Consider the following 13000-nt stretch of genomic DNA (forward strand, 5'->3'; position numbering starts at 1 on the left):
GTCTTACACAAATTTTTAACTTAAAAGAAAAGTGTAATATAAGTATTCATGAACATGAACAGGAGGAATAATTAGTACGAAGTAAAACAATATAAATCAATTTTTTTTATTAAATAAGACGATAAAAAATTATATTATTTTCACAATTTATTAAAATGAATATAATGTGGGAGAAACTATTTTCACACTTTTATTTTACGAAGATATAAATAAAACTTATTTAATCATTACAAAGGATTATTTTATGAGAGGTTTTGACCAAGAGTATGCTTGGTATGTAGGATAGGATAACTAATTGGATTTATGACTAAACTCAAGGTAAGGATATATAGTGTGTTGTGATAAACTATGTTTTATTTGATAAGATTTTAATGAGTATGATAAATTTACATTTTTTGTTGTTGAGACAAAAATACTCTAAACTAGCATTGATGACAATTTGTTATATAAAATGATATTTGTAGCAATTTGTAATTGACAAAAACTTGTATGAGACGGTCTCACGGGTCGAATTTGTGAGACGGATCTCTTATTTGGATCATCCATGAAAAAATATTATTTTTTATGTTAAGAGTATTACTTTTTATTGTGAATATCGGTAAGATTGACCAATCTCACAGATTAGGATCCGTGAGACGATCTCACATGAGACTCACTCTTTGTAATTTATGTCATATCTTAGGAAGTAGATTGTCAATCCACCCAAAACTAATGGATGTCTTTTCAACCAAGTAGAGTTTTTTTTACACGAGCTTCGATTAATTGGGCCCATAAAAAATGAGACAAACATGGATTTAACAATCTATTCTTTACTTATCACTCACACAAAGTATGATTTAAAAAACCTCTACGTAAAGTGACATGGATGACATTTACTAAAGTGAATTGGAAAGTGATGGGTAATGACTCAATTTAATTATTCAATTTATTATTGATGTCCAAGTTATTAATTATAAAAACCCAAGCCCACAACTAATTATAAAAGCCCAAGCCCACTATACACTCCAAAAAAATCTATAAATATGATATATTCCCATTATTCAAAGGAGGATGATTTTATGCTTAAATTTTTTAGCTTTCAATTAACATCTTTGAATTATTTTCTGACTTGAGGTCGGAATATCTAGGCCAGGCAAACCCCGACGCTTCTGACGTTTGTTTATGACAGACAAGAAACCTATGTTGGATGTGGACTCAAAGGCACATAATGCAATCTTGTTAAGACTTGGTGATGAATGACTTCGGGAGGACACCGAAGAAGAGACCACACTTGCCTTGTGGGGAAAATTGGAAAGTTTGTACCTCAAGAAATCTTTGTCTAACAGACTATATTTGAAGAATTCGATGTACACTATACACTTGGATGAAGGAAAAAAATATTATTTAAAAAATCATTCTTGATCTCAAGAACATCGAAATAAAAGTCCAAGGAGAAGACCATGAAATCTTGATTCTGAGTTCACTACCATGTTTTATGGAAAGGAATCCTTGAAAATTGCAAAGGTGAAATCTGCACTCAACTCGAAGGAGTTACAGGAAAACATGAAGGCAAGGAAGAAGTGGACGGAGAATGATTAATAGCAAGAGGAAGAACAATGAAAAGAGATTACAAAAATCAAAGAAGCAAGTCAAGAAGAAGACTCAAATGTTTTCTTTGCCATCAGGGTCATTTCAAGAAAGATTGCCCCAATAGAAAAAAAAATTCCAAGAAAATAATAAGGGACATAAGGATGCAGTTGTGGCCATCGATGAGCATGAATATGCTGATGTGTTGCTGGCTGCCATTACTAACCAAGATAATGGTTGTGTAATGGATTCATGTTGCTCTTTTCATATGAGTCCAAACCGAGAATGGTTTCATGATCTTGTGGAAACAGAGGTCGGAAGTGTTCTTTTAGGTAACAACAAATCTTGTAAAATAATGGGAATTGACAGCATAAAAATGAGATTGAGTGATGGTTGTAAAAAGGTAATAAACTCAGTTCGATATGTCCCTGATTTGAAGTGAAATATGCTCTTTTTGGTATGTTAGATGAAATCGGATACATTATCAAGATAGAGCAAGGTGTCATGAAAATTCTCAATGGATCTTTGACAGTAATGAAAGGATCTAGCAGAAATGAACTCTACATTCTTGATGGAGAAACCATTGTTGGTTTTGCTAATCCAACAAGTAAGCAAATGTATAAAACATGGTTATGACACTTCAGATTGGGTCATGTAAGTGGACAGGGACTGACTGAATTAATCAAACAAAATGTTCTATGTGGAGACAAGACATGAGAATTAAAATTATGTGAAGAGTGTGTTCTTGGGAAGAGTTGTCGAGTAATATTTAAGGCTTCAAACTTCAAAACAGAGGGCATCATGGACTACGTCCATTCAGATGTATGGGGACTTTCAACGGTTCAATCAATAAGGGGTCAAAGTACTTCATTTCGATAATTGATGATCACTCTAGAAAAGTTTGGGTAACAACACTTTCAAGCAATGATCGAGCATTCAAGGATTGTAAAGTTATGATGGAAAATCAAACAAGCCGTAAATGTAAAAAACTTTGAACCGATAATGGACTAGAGTTTTGCAATGATAGATTTAACAAGTATTGCAAAGAGGAAGGTATATCAAGATGCTACACCATGGCAGAAACACCACAGCAAAATGGACTTGCAGAAAAGATAGATCAAACAATCCTTGAAAGGGTGAGGTGCATGGTTAAAAATGCTGGATTATCAAGAAGTTTTTTGGCAGAGACTGTCAAGACAACATTGCTACTTAATAAACAGATGCCCATCAGTAGCTATTTAGTTTAAAACTTCACAAGGATCTTGGAATGAACACCCAACCAATTACTCAAACCTTAGGACTATTTGTTGCACAACTTATGTGCATGCTAGAAAATATAAAATGCAACCAACAGCCGAGAAGTGTATTTTCTTGGGGTAACCAGATGGAGTGAAGGGATATAGTTTGTGGTGTGTTGAACCTAGAAATGAAAAGTGTATCATAAGTTGAGATGTGGTCTTTAATGAAAATTAGATGTTCTTTAAGGTGACTTTAGGAAATGACAACCAGAAACATTCCCAAGGAAGTACACAAGAGATGGAAATGATTTATGATCTATTTCAAAACAATCAAACAAAGCCTGAACTAATTGAATCATCTTTTGGTGAACAACAACAAACACCAAAGAACCGATGCTCTCTAAATCTATGTATTTTAGGAAATGACAACGAGGAATCCCATCTATGAATTTTTTCTGCTGGCGCCAAGCAACTAACTTCCATTGGTAAAATAGTAAGGCATGCTATATATTTAAATAATATATATTTTTTGTTTTTAGTATATGTATAAAAAGAAATTCTAGCTTGTGAATAGCATTCTTTGATCTAATATTACGATTTAATTAGCTGAGGATGCTCTCTAAATCTCCTTCACTCAACGACTGCCTTCATTGCAGAAGCTGCAGAAAATGAAAATGACGTGCCTTCCGTACGCAGCAGCAGCTCCACGCGCGATTGATCACTCATTCAGTTGACACTCCCAAAACGGATGCGCTTGATATAGAAAAATTCAAGAAAGTGAAACTAAGGACTCAATATTAATGCAACGGTTATTGAATCTATTCAGTATGTTGTCAGACAAATTTCCCTGAACTGCTACATCTCGTTCCGTGTCTTTCCGTGCATGTTATGTGACATTGTTGTTCAATGCATGATCTGCAGGAAGTTTGAAAGTTGAGCTTCAGAGCTTAAGACCAATATTGAGCAGCAGCTCTAGTACAGAACCTTATTTGACTCATCTTGCGCCGTTGCTTCTTGATATCGGAAAGGATTAAGAATTTACGTTGTTGTATAGCTTGGGAGTAACCAAATTAGATTTCGTACACGATGTTCTCCTGCATGTACTCCTAAATTTAAGTATTTTTTTGGTTTAAATGCAAAACTCTACTTCTGAGCCTGCCAGCTTTGTAACATCTTATGTTTTGCCTTTGTAGACTCCGTTAACATGGTAACCTACCCATCTGAATTAATTGTAAAATTTGTGATCGCATGTGGGACTTATTTGGACACACAGAAAAATGTTTTTCATAATTCATCAATCAAATTCGTGGGTATGCGGTAAAACATGTTTTTTGGTTGAATTAAGGCATCTACTAATCAACTTCATGATATCATAGTGTTTGCACAATGTTTATGGAATGCGGGCGTGTGTGCTAAAAACACCAATTGTGTGTAAAAAAAAAAAGATAAAAAATCTATTGTCTAAAATTCATACAAAGTGAATCTCAAATTTGATCGTTGGTTCTAATCTCTTTTATGATCACTAGAAGAAAGATAGTAAAAACAAAGCACGTTTAGGACCGACAATGGCAGCGACAAAGTAAGATAAGAACGGAATTCCAAAGTTACCGCCATCAGATTTCGAAAATAAGCTGCTCTGCTTTAAAAAGATTGAGGTTCGCTGTAATTGACATATATATGATTACTAGAAAATGCTCTACTAAAAGAAAGGAAAACTTTTCTCAAGACTGCGAGCCCGTTTGGTAGAGCATTTTCTAGTAATCATATATATGTCAATTACAGCGCATTTTTTTTTTAAAAAAAATTAAAAAAGCACATAGTTAAAAACAAGTTAAAATAAGCACTTTTTTTTTAAAAAAAGCACATAGTTAAAGAAGCCCACCCAAACAAGTTAAAAATTAAAAAAGCACTTTTTTAATTGTAGCTTCTTATACCAAACGGGCTCTGCATCTCCTTCTCCTGTGAAAGAATAAGACGATATAATAGATAAAATAATGAAATGATTAAGAGAGAAATGATAAAAATAATGATTGAAGTAGATAATGATAAAATAATATTATGTTTGGTATGATTGTTAAGAATGAGATAAATAATAATCTTTTGATGAATTGAAGAAATTGCCGTTCCAGTTTTGTGGCGGTGGTGGTTGACAGTGGTTGGCCAGCCGGAAGCGGCGGCGACGGCGACGGTGGTCCGTCTATCTGTCGATGGTCGGCCGACAGGAGGAAGGGGTGGTCGGCGGCGGTCGGCGACAGTGGCGGTGGTGGCGGTCGGCGACGGTCGGTGGCGGGCGGCAGCGAGGGTGGTCGTCCGGCGGCCGGTAGATGGAAGTGGTAGTGAGTTTTGATTTAGGAGAAGAGTAAAATTAGAAAAATATGATGAAATAAGGGTGAGATAAATAATCCTAGGAGTGATTATCTTATCACACCTAATATAAATTAATCATTCGTAAGAGTGATTGACTTGATTAAATAAAAAACGTACTAAACATGTGATTATGTGGTTTAAAAAAACTCCAATCAAAGGTAGCCTTAGAGTGGATAAAGATACCACCAAGTTCCAAACATTTCTTATGATCCTTGTGAAGCACGTTGGGCAGAAGTTATTTGTAATTTGTAAAGTACAGGAATAACAATAATGTGAATCGCATAGAAACCTTGTGCAAATTCTGATATAAATTTCATCTCTGGCCACTTATTTTAAGTTGTCATATCAATGGACTTATATATACAAATTATATATATATATATATATATATATATATATATATATATATATATATATATATATAATTGGAGGTGAAGGTATTCACAACGGGCTTGTGGCAATGGACTTGTACAATTCTGATAACACCGGCACTTGTGAATATTATGTAAATAAGTATCTTTTAAATTGCGTAGTTCTTTTGTGAAAAATCCGAAATGCCACAAATTATAATTTATAATCATAGATTTAAAAGTTCTACTAAATCTAATTCAACTTATATTCCAACACCCCGGAATAAATAGTGAATTAAATGAAAATCACTTCAATTAACTCGTTTTTTTTTTTAATTCTGTTTCTTACCAGCGAGTCTACGATTCCAATTCCAACATCCCAATAGGAACCATCGACGTACGTGTCTAACATGCAAGCTTCCCATGCAACACGTTACACCCTCACCTCCACCACGTACCCTCCTCCCCCGACTCTACTTAAACAGCCTTCTCTTCCCTTCGATTCCAGTCTTTGATTAACCGCTTCACAAGATTCAAAGAAAATGGCCGACCGGTACCCGCAAGACACGCAGCAGCCGCAAACCAGGCAGCAGCAGCCGCGCAGCCACCAGGTTGTGAAAGCTGCCACCGCCGTCACAGCTGGTGGCTCGCTGCTCATCCTCTCCGGCCTCACGGTGGCTGCAACCGTCATTCTCCTGACGATAGCGACCCCTCTGTTGGTGATATTCAGCCCGGTGCTTGTTCCTGCTGCTGGTACAATCTTCTTGCTGTGTTCGGGGTTTTTGGCCTCGGGAGGATTCGGGGTGGCGGCTATCAGTGTATTGTCTTGGATTTACGGGTATGTGACTGGAAAACACCCTCCGGGGGCGGATTCTCTGGACCAGGCGCGGTGGAAACTGGCGGGAAAGGCAAGGGAGATGAAGGACCGAGCGGAACAGTATGGGCAACAAGCTTCTGCCTGATTTTTATGTGTTGCATTGCATGGCTCTGAATCTTTAAGTTCTAGAGAAATTATCCGTCTTCAGTTGATTTTTCAGGTGCTAGCTAGATCGATGTTGATGTTCTTAATTTTCTTTGATGCGTTTGTGTGTGTGTTGGCCGTTGGGGACGGCAGGTTGCAAAATAATCTCAGGGCTATTATTATCGAATCGATCAATAATAAAGTTAATATTTTTATTACACCAGTCTCAAATTTTAATTTTCTATGATGCGTTTGTTATGTTTCGATTCAAATTTGTCGCATTGCCAACCATTTCGTTCTTATTGTTATTTTTTTTTTCCAAATTTGAAATTGAGGACAAATCATATGAGATGCCGATGCATGCTGCATATCACAACTATTTTATTTGGGTTCAAATTACAATCCTTGATTAAAAGAATGTGTTCTGAATTAGTGAAGGCATCACAAATTACCGAAACTACCAAGTTTTATGTTAAACTAAGTAAGAAACTAATAAATGTTGCACGGATGGAAAACTGTGGTACGTTTGGTGGAACAAATTTGAGATGTAGTCGAGAAAATTAATGTTTTATGCTGAGGTCTAAAATATATCTAGCACACACAGAAAGAAGTCATAATGTTATGTTTGGATTCAAGAACTTGAATTTTGGGGGGATTCCGCAGGAACTTGAAAATTCTATTACAATAGTAATAAATAAATTAAAAGTTAAAAGAGAAATAAAATAAATATTTAAAAAGAAGGATTTCAATTCATGACTTTCATGATTTATTCCAAAGAAGTAAGCTATATTTAAATATTGAACCAAACAACTCAATGGTCATCACGGTTGTCAATCAAACAATATTTATTAACGTAAAATCAATCAACTGCAAATCATCCCCGATTAAAAGGCAAGCACAAATCATCATAATACATATTTAAAAAAAAAACAAAAGTAGAATAAAAAAGTGCCATCGTTCTTTGGCCAGCTGCTTGCAAACAATATGACATTTCTACCTGAGACAAAAAAATGAAGACAAGTAATACAACCAGAGCAAGCAACCCGTTGTAATAGCGACGGCCGGCCATTAAGAAGAGCAGCAGCCACTCTTCTGGCCTACGGGTTGTCCCCGGATCTGCACAGTTGGTGGCCTTGCATTGCTTGATGCAGGTGTCGATGCCATCCTGTAATTTTAGTGAGGCATGTGGGAAACATAGCATTAATACCGATGAATATTCAATTCAATAGTATAGGAACGTGCAAATTTTCCGGTTAACATTGAATTGGTATGAGTTACAGATCAACTAATTTGGTCAGCTAAAGAACCTGTTCTTGATGTCAGCAGACATAGCCATGAAAGCCTCCTCAACGTTAGTAGCATTTTTTGCACTTGTCTCCATGAATGGAATTCCAATTTCATCAGCGAATGCCTGTTACAAAACAAATATGCATATCTGAGTGAACCAACCAGCCTAAAGCAAAATAGTAGGAATCTTGATTGATGGGATTGTACCTTAGCTGTTTCATAAGGCACAGCTCTATTATCAGCGAGGTCGCACTTGTTTCCTACTAAGAGTTTGTTCACATTTTCACTGGCATATCGATCAATTTCACTCAACCATTGCTTCACATTATTAAAGCTTTCTTGGTCGGTGACATCATAAACTATCTGCCGTAAAATTTCAATCAAGAAAAGATGCATAATGAAACCTGTTTGCTAGAGGTCAGGCAACTTGGAGATAACTTACTATAATTCCATGAGCCCCACGATAATAGCTACTAGTTATAGTTCTGAACCGTTCTTGACCAGCGGTGTCCCACTGCAAGTGAAATTAATGAAAAAGGAAAGGAAAAACAGGAGTGTGACCAAACCTTGTTGGAGCTAAACCACGCAAGGAATTTTTGGGTAAAAGGTTAAAAAGTAAATTCATAGCCAATATTCGTGAATGCATTGCCTCTTGTGATATATTCACATGATTTCCAGCAATCAAAAGTTTAGTTGTAATAAAACAAATGACAGAATAGGAATACTGGGAGGTAAGGGCTTCTAGACAATTTACAGAGTGTAATGAAAGCTTTGAGTACAAAAAATCTGAGTAGCAGTTCTCATTCCTTGGGTCACTTTTTACTTTCATACCAAAAGCTTAACTTCATTAAAATTTCATAAGACGAAAAACAAATAACGTACTAGTGGCACACCCAAAAAACACTCCAATGTAGGATAAAAGAGTAATTTCTTCTTAAAAAACAATCACCAAAATCATCCTTAGGAATTTCAACGAGTGTATTTTACATAGTGAATGTTATATCAGTCTGCACCAGGAATGAAAGCAAACGAGTTGAGAATATTGGAAATTTTTTCTACTTCATGATCGGGTTTGATCAAAGCTCTGAAAAACTACCCAATCTGGTCTCGAGCGTAACACAATCTACTGTTCGAACTTCTAATAGGTTTGTTATACATATTTCAATCATTATTGTAAAATCGTGTTCTAAGAAACAGTATCGGGACCCATCCTTCTTAAATCACAACCCTTGTTTCCGAGATGAATAAAAGACAGAGACGAGAGCCCACCCTCCAAGTTTCAAACAAAACAAAAATCAACCTCATCCCCAATTCAAAAACATATTCATAAAGAGATGCCCCTTTTAGGTTTCAACGAGTGATGAATGAGAAAGTGAGAACAAGAAGAGAATGAAATTTTTTTTGTAACTAATCAAAATATTATAAATTTCACCAGAGAAGGCAAATAAAAAGTCGGTAGTCTCTCTGTAATAGAGTATCACCTAGAGTATGCAGAAAAACTACAAAAAATTGAAGTGGCATAGCAGTTGAAGGCTATAAAATTGTATATCTAATAATTAAACATAAAATGGTACAAAGAGTAAATAATTGGAGTTAATTAAGAGTCCAGTAGCAGCTCTAAGGCCATCGCTCAAGTTCGGCTTGAAAACAGAGGAATTCTCAAGTTCAACTACAGTTCGGTAAATTTAAATTAGATTCAAATATTCTTCAAAATCAGCTCAAAAAATTCATGAACCAACTCAAAGAAGAAGAATGCACATTTATTTTGATTATTCGAAATAGAAAACAGTGAAAGTAAATAGATAGAAATCCACCGGAGATAGACAACAATATAACTCTTGGTGGATAAGAATGATGAATCAAGTCAAGAATCTTACAATCTGAAGTTTAATAGTCTTTCCATCTTGCTCCACCGTGCGTATTTTCTGTAGAAGTTAAAAAAATCATTTCTGTAGAAGTTAAAAAAATCAGACCCTGACTGAGCCAGGTAAGCAGATTTTTCAAAAGAATGACCCTTACAAAGTCAACACCAATTGTGCTGATGTAACTGTCCAAGTATGAATCATCCTGTATGAAAAACCGTCAACATTCAGTCACAGACCCAAATTCTTTTTTTTTATAAGAAACGATATATTAATAATAATAAAGTGCCAAATTACATTAGTGGACTAGTGATCCACTAAATCAAGAAGTGTCACAGACCCAAATTCACAAGTTGATCCATTCAAAACAAAAAAGACAAATTCATTATACTGAGGAATAATAGTTTCATCACAAGACACAAATTCTGAATCAACTCATTTCATACCTCCAGAATAAAAGAATTGAGAAATTTTTTATCAATTAGTCAAACCAACAGCGCCCTCAGGAAATTCATGGTTAAATTTCATGGTTGTCCATTAATGTCACTCCATTGCCAACAGAGAAATTCAATAGGAAACCAATGGTGACGTAAATAATGTTCAACTGGAAATGCGGCTTAAAATAACTCCACCGAGTAAAAATTTCTGTTATATTGTCATTCTCTAGCTAAAGAAAAAAAAATTAGAAATCGAGTTATAATGTTGTCATCTGGCCAACAATAGCAATTCTTTGCACCTGATTGCTGAGTGTAGGAGTACCAACTTAAAAATAGAGACAACCATAGTTACACAAAATGCTTGATGCTTACAGCAAATCTCAAGAGAAGACATGACTTGCCAACACCAGAATCTCCAATTAAAAGAAGTTTGAACAAGTAATCACTGCAAGAAACATCACATGTTAAAGAATATTCATCCTATATAAGATGCCAAATACTAATATAGAAGTCTAAAAGCTGCATGTCCATAGTCCAGATAAACAGATGTAGACAGGGTATTGCAATGCTCTATAGAATATTTCTGGATGCCTAAAAAAGTACTATGCGTTCCTACATATTACTGGATCACTCATGTCTCAACCATTTCAGTGTTTTGAGAATCTTAGGACTCGCAATTGCTAAAGTTTTTATTTTTGCTTCATTAGAATTGCTGGAGCCAGCTATGGGGAAGATAAATTCTAAGATAAAGTCTATTACTAGCTACACTCCAGGGCTCAATTGATTTGTTCCCAAAAGCACATTTAAGGGATCTACCATTATCACATCAAGAGCAAAATTCAATAAAATTCGAACAGATTACAAACAGAAAATTACAGATCCACTCTAATCCGAAACAAGAATAAGCGAAAATGAAATTCGACAAAGCCCCATCATCTTTTAGATAATTTTAATTTATCTAATTCGTAAAGTGAGAAAGATTTACTATTCAGGAGTCATGATTCGATGCAGCGATTCGACTCTGATGTCGGGATATTCTCCTCCCAACTGACGGGGATCGACGGAGATTGAGAATCGTCGCCGGAGTAGTTGACCACCGGTTTACGCTGAGAAGGTAGTTGAAAAGCTTGAGCTAGGAGGGTAAATGGAATATTTATTTATTGAAACATAGAGTATTTATATATCGAAACATAATCAGTCTTCTAAAAAGGGCCTCAATGTTCGTAGACGGACTTCACTCGTTTTACGTTTTATTTCATCCTACTCATATGGACATTGTTCCCATGATAGGATGGATGACCAAGATTTGTCCATGTATATATAATACCCGCTTTTTTTTAAATTGTATGTGTGACAAGATCTTACCCGTCGAAATGAAGTGAGGGTAGTGCCCACATAGGTAGAATCTCATCTACCCTCATTTACCATATCAAATTTTAAAAATCGTCTAACATAAGCACTTAAACGATAGATGACGGATGATCGTTCATCACTCTTTAGAACATTGAATACAATAATCAATTTTCTAAAAGGCTCATCTAGGTTCATAGACGGATCGCACTCATATACCATCTCAATTTTTAAAAATTGTCTAGCATAAGCACTTAAGCGATAGATGACGGGTGATTGTTTACCGCTCTTTAGAATACTGAATACAATAATAATAAAACTAATGTTATTTCGTATTTTATTTGTTTATCAGTGCTATTGTTTGTAAATCTTTACCAATGACTATTTTATTTTTATTTTTAAAACAATGTATGGAGATGAGTAAAAATGCTAAATAATCTCCACATTAAAAAACTTAACCAAATAGTTTTGACAGTGTAACGCTGTCTACCAAGTACTAAAAAGTCTTCAGTTGCTTTATTTCAAACTTTAGAAGGCTCGAAGGGAGAAAGAGAGTTGTGTGGAGTGAGAATTGAACTTACACCTATTTAAAGCTGAAGTTGGTTTTAGGTCGCTTAATTTTCGATTTGGGAAAATGTGACATGTTGAGGTTAATGAGATGTTATCTGTAGGGTAATACTCAAATCATGTGTCGAGTTGTCCATATCTAAACGTATGGGCATAATTAATGTTATAGTTCTGACGTGGTAAAACATGAGTCATTAGATCTACGATTAGAATATTATCCTAAGGGTAGTTTGAACTCTTCCGTTGTATAGTCGGATATGACAAGTTGGTTCGCGGCTAGTTCAAGAAACTACCATAGTTGAGGATCGCGTTTTCGCGTCCAATATATAGTAGAAATTTAAAACTTTTGTAATAAAAATGATTTGGGCGCTCAAATGGATAATAAATTAGAACGTGCATAGGGAGTTCATAAATTATATCGGTTTATCGATCTTGAATAGCTTTTACAATGTCAGTTTAATATTACTGAATAATCATTATAATGGTTTTTTTTTTCCATCAACAAATGATCTTAAATTATCCTAATTAGGTAGTTCTTTTATAAAAGATTCTAAAAAACATGAAGCACGGCACGACATCGAGACCAACATTTAAACATGAGAAGCTTAAGAAAGATTAGTCGGAGATCAAATTAAATTTTTTGTATATTTTCAATTATATCTAAAAAAACAATATATAAAATAATATATATAAACATATAAAATTTAAGGCCATTTGTATAAATTTTCCAGTTCTATATAGCACAAAAGTTTCAAAATTATAATAATTAATATTTTTTACAATTAGTATGTAAGTTTAATATTTACTTTTGTAAAAGAAAATATTAATATATTAAATATTAATGTCGAAAGTCAAAAGCTTGCTCATTACTTATCATTAGGCATGTTTAATAAGCTTAATCTCTCTTTTGACCATTTGATCATGCCTTTGTGCAAATGGTTATATTTTGATTTACATACGCTTTGCATTTAATCTCGTGTTTTAGAATATTATCGCTAATTGATCAGCGAATCAA

General features: G+C 34.8%; 2 protein-coding genes across 3 annotated transcripts; one reads left to right on the top strand and one right to left on the bottom strand.

The window, feature by feature from the left end:
* Window positions 1–6016: 6016 nt before the first annotated feature.
* LOC140807768 (oleosin L) lies at window positions 6017–6707 on the top strand. The gene has a single exon (XM_073164734.1). The coding sequence runs from the start codon at window positions 6064–6066 to the stop codon at window positions 6481–6483; it is 420 nt and encodes a 139-aa protein (XP_073020835.1). The 5' UTR covers window positions 6017–6063; the 3' UTR covers window positions 6484–6707.
* Window positions 6708–7405: 698 nt separating this feature from the next.
* On the bottom strand, window positions 7406–11236 carry LOC140807329 (ras-related protein RABD2a). Of its 2 annotated transcripts, XM_073164136.1 has the most exons (8): window positions 11054–11236; window positions 10441–10513; window positions 9789–9836; window positions 9647–9694; window positions 8212–8283; window positions 7977–8132; window positions 7790–7893; window positions 7406–7647 (listed from the first exon to the last, which is right to left on the bottom strand). In XM_073164136.1, the coding sequence occupies exons 1-8, from the start codon at window positions 11065–11067 to the stop codon at window positions 7551–7553; spliced, it is 612 nt and encodes a 203-aa protein (XP_073020237.1). In that variant the 5' UTR covers window positions 11068–11236; the 3' UTR covers window positions 7406–7550. The 2 variants fall into 2 exon arrangements, with proteins under 2 accessions (XP_073020237.1, XP_073020238.1); XM_073164137.1 differs by lacking the exon at window positions 8212–8283.
* Window positions 11237–13000: the final 1764 nt, after the last annotated feature.

Source organism: Primulina eburnea, chromosome 12 (assembly GCF_022965805.1).
Source record: "Primulina eburnea isolate SZY01 chromosome 12, ASM2296580v1, whole genome shotgun sequence".
Taxonomy (NCBI): Eukaryota; Viridiplantae; Streptophyta; class Magnoliopsida; order Lamiales; family Gesneriaceae; genus Primulina; species Primulina eburnea.